At 44.1% G+C, this 4,188-nt stretch overlaps 1 protein-coding gene across 1 annotated transcript in view; it reads right to left on the bottom strand.

The window, feature by feature from the left end:
* The window catches only part of LOC306930947 (high-affinity choline transporter 1-like), a 24,080-nt gene extending 21,108 nt beyond the window's left edge, over positions 1 to 2,972 (bottom strand). Inside the window, exons 1-2 of the mRNA XM_079512071.1 lie at positions 1,966 to 2,972; positions 496 to 609 (exon numbers count right to left, since the gene is read on the bottom strand). Of these exons, the coding sequence (XP_079368197.1) occupies positions 496 to 609; positions 1,966 to 2,149 (298 nt within the window). The 5' untranslated portion in view covers positions 2,150 to 2,972. The remainder of the gene's footprint in view (positions 1 to 495; positions 610 to 1,965) is intronic.
* Positions 2,973 to 4,188: the final 1,216 nt, after the last annotated feature.

The raw sequence follows: 4,188 nt of genomic DNA on the forward strand, positions 1-4,188 counted from the left end.
GATCAAAACGTCAGATTTTTTTGTTTATGAGGAAGTCTAATCCGTCGCTTGCTGTGCAGGTTCTGTCCTTAGAAATGTTGTTATTTTCTTTTCTCCTTCTGAAATGTACACTCTGAAGCGATATTGCCCTTTGCCCCTGTTAAGTGTTGACTTGATGCCATATGTAGTCCTGAAGAAAGCAAGGATGTTACAGAGACACTGGAGATGGAGTCACTTGGAGGGGGAGGGAGGGAAGGGGTGAAAAAGGGGTGAAAAAAGAAATCCTGGGAACTGCACTTGTGTCCTATGTATACATAGAAATGCTGTTATCGTACTGCTTTTTCCAAATAAAATAAATATTATAAAAAAAAGAAATGTTTTCTACCCATTAAGAGAGACAGGACCACAAGGCTATCATTTTCAGATTACTTTTTTATTTTACTTATTTTATTTCAGTATTTTAAGTTAAAAAAAAATAACTTTCAACAATGACAAAAAAAAGGTTTAGATACATACCAATAATAAAACACATGGTTGCTGAGAGTGGCATGACTGCCCAGACTAGTCCCATAGAGGGGTTGTACACTGCCTCCGTTGTGCCTACAATGAAGCCTCCTCCAACCCAGGTAGCTGTAACACACACACACACACACACACGCGCGCGCGCACACAGGGTCACATTCACATACCAAAACACACTAATAGAGACAGCAGACTTACGTAACCCCGTATGGGCAGATTAAAAATGGTTGGCACCTGCTTGGACATGAGATAGCCATCACTCTTATCTAACACTCATATTTGGTCAGATATAATAAAAACGTGAATATTGTAATGTATTAAGACAAAACACAAGAAACATTTTTTCCAAATGTTGACTTTGTCATGCATTGTACATCTCAATATTTTAAAATTATTATAAAGAGTTGAAACCAAGTGGGTGATGCAATCACATAAAATGAGCAAGTAATAATAAGATCATGCACATTCACATAGGGCTGATGCAGGTTAACCAGGACATGAGGTAAAATAGGATATAAAAGTTAGCATTGAGGCACTGTGCTCTTTAAATATTAGCAGCCACTGAAAATGTCTTTGAATTGTTGCTGCAACACTGCCAACATAAAACAATAGTTTTGATTGGTCTGTATAATCAGGAAGTGTGTGGCAAAACCTTGAAGGACGTCAGGTCAGGCCAATCACTGGTTAAGTGCTCTGTGACATATTGAATTTCACATTTTCATAATAAGGGTGCTAAACCAAAAACACTATTTACAAAACGGTATTATGAAAAAAATGTTCCATGGAGTCTTCTAATAGACACATTTGCTTTGTACATTTTTTTTTCTGTGGGTGTTTGAAGCACTGCCCTGCATGTGTGCTGTCCCATTTTAACAAAGGTGTTTGGTCAATATTTCAAATAAATTAGGACACTTTAATTAAGTGTTAATAGTGTGCGCGTGTGTGTGTGTGCGCGCGCGCGCATATGTGTGTATGTATATGATGGCAGATCATGGCACTGTATTTTAATTTGCAATTTGCTTAATAGGGCTTTTGGAGTGGGTGACACACGGTTTTGCGCACGCACGTGCACGGACAGACATACTCTCTCCCATCGTGCTCCCTCCCCTTCTCTCTCACACACGCGCGCACACACGCACGCACACACACACGCACACACAGGAAAGAGAATGTACTGTTAGGAAATGCAGTTGAATAGCATGAATAAGCTCTTACAGTCGACCAGTGTATTCATGCTATAGCGGCAGCGCTCTTCACTAATTGCCGCCAACGTGAGATAATACATAATAGGGGTCCTGGAATGTTACTGCCTATGTTACTGTATAGGATCTTAATATGCCAGAGATCCGTCATCCGCGCTCAAACATAATTGGATTTAACCGGCTTTTTGGGTAGTCTCCTGGCAAATTTCTACCTCAAAACGGGTCCCTAAAAGACGAGATTCCGTTCGTTCCATCCACTTACCGGTCATGGTAAAAATCCCCACCACCAGGTTGATGCCCCGGTTACCCAGCAAAGCCATCTCCGTCTCGTCACCCTTGGTCTTCTTCGCTTCCCTCTTGGACTTGAACGATGCCCAGATGCCGGTTGCAAGGACCAGCAGGTAGAAGAGCAACATCACCACCACTCCCGGGACGTTCAGAGCCATGATGTAGCCTATATCTGTCCACCTTCCTTTCACTAGAGACTTGAATGAAACGTCCTTCCCGGCAGCTCCGCGGCAGCTGACTGTGTGCGTCTGTGGCAATGCTCTGTCTGACTACGCACCACGTTGTCGCATTCCGTCGACTGAGTCACATAACCTTCGATTCGGCAAAGCAAAGACTGCGGCTGTGCCCGCAGTAGATTAATAGACCACACCTCGGTTCAATCCGTTGTGACCACCCTGTTATTCGTCTCCGCAGGGATCCTATGGTCTGATTCCAGGGCGCACAGTAGCCTTGACTACCAGATGAATGAATTGCGCACCAATCAATTCAATAGCCTCTCCTCGCTTGGCGCATTGCCAGGATTTGTAAACGGGTGCCTGGGCAGTGCAAGGCATACCATACCCTTAATGCTGAACGTGACGCCTGACTGTGTAACATAAGACCTTTCATTCGCAAGCAGGTCGCCGCCGCCGTTGACATACGCTAAGAATAAAAAGGCATTTTCCGACGCAGCGATGGGTATTTTTAGCGTTCACTTTAGACACGCCATTGCTCGGTTTCTCCCCGTCCTTGGCTCAAGGGCGAATTCTTGTTTTTAATCCGGATGTTCCGTAGATTAACATCGGCCCGTGCAGCTGTTAATCTAGGTCACCGAAAAATGCATGGTGGTGGCCTATTGAATTCCATAACGCAGGGTCTGGTCTGGATGAGAATCGTGAGATGAGACCGAGAGAGATCAGGGAGGAGGAGCAGGAGAGCACAGGAACAGGTGATACGCCACCTATAAGGATGGATAATGAATGAGATGCTGCAGGAAGCCTCTGACGCCTCTGGGGCTACTAATCACGAGGAAGAGGAACCGGTGTGCTATATGCTTTAACCTTAACGTGAACAAAATGGCTCAAGGCCACACATAATGTTAACACTGGGGGATTTTTACCATGTAGCCCAAAGGACCGATGAAACGAGACGAGGCCACTTGTCTTAGCCAGATAACTGAGATAACAATATCCATTTTATTGAGAAATTGCTGCTATTCCATTATCAAATAAGATTCATTTTCCCTGAGTCGGTTCTATGGCCATTTATTTAATTACATGGTCTCAGTCCAGTCACACAATAAATAGCTGCCTGTCTGTCAATCCACATCGATCTCTCCTGTCAAGAGTGAGCTATGTTGTTAAGTGCTGCCTGACAATAATACATCACAGCAAACTCTGGCTCAGAGTTACGAGTTACTTTGCAGATTTAGATTATTAATACAAACTATGGGGACATACGGTAACCTCATATGGCTACTTCAGTAGCTATACATGTAGTTTTTAAATACCTTCCCTCCTTTGGAGGTTTGGTGCTGAACTGCTGATCATCCCCCCCTCCTTTCCTCCAATGGGATGTTTGCTAATGAGTTGACCAACCTCCATGGGGGGTTTGGTACTAATCAACCACCATTCATACATCCTTCCAGGGGCTTTCATCCATACATGGGGGTTTGGTGATAAATGGCGCATTTATAGTGAGTTTGACCTTAAGCGCTTTACATTACATTCACCCATTCATACACCAATGTCAGAGGACACAAAGCAAGACACCAACCTGCTCATCAGGGGGGAGGGGGGAGGTGTCTTGCTCAAGGACACTTTGACAATAACGGACGGGGGGGGGTCAAACTGGGAACATCAGGTTCCCAAGTGGCCTGGCTATACAATTGTCAGGGTGGGTGTAGAACAGGACCAAACACAGGACAAACTTCCCCAAGGCCCCATTTACACTGGCAACCAAATCTAGCCTGAATCAGATCTGTGCCACATACAGATTGAACGATTTGTTTAAATAAGTCTAAATGCAGGTCACATGGAATCAGATTTTTACAAATGTGACCTGAGTCACACTATTCAGAGGTGCTTTCAAATTAGTCCGGGAACCGAAGGGTGATTTTTGGCTGAACGTGGTTTCGTCAGATAAAGTTTTTTTGTCAACTGATTCTTGTTGCTTGGGGTCACCTCTTAATAATTCCAGAGGGTGCCCAGTGATATCC

The sequence above is a fragment of the Electrona antarctica genome, assembly GCF_951216825.1.
Source record: "Electrona antarctica genome assembly, chromosome: 10".
Lineage (NCBI taxonomy): Eukaryota > Metazoa > Chordata > Actinopteri > Myctophiformes > Myctophidae > Electrona > Electrona antarctica.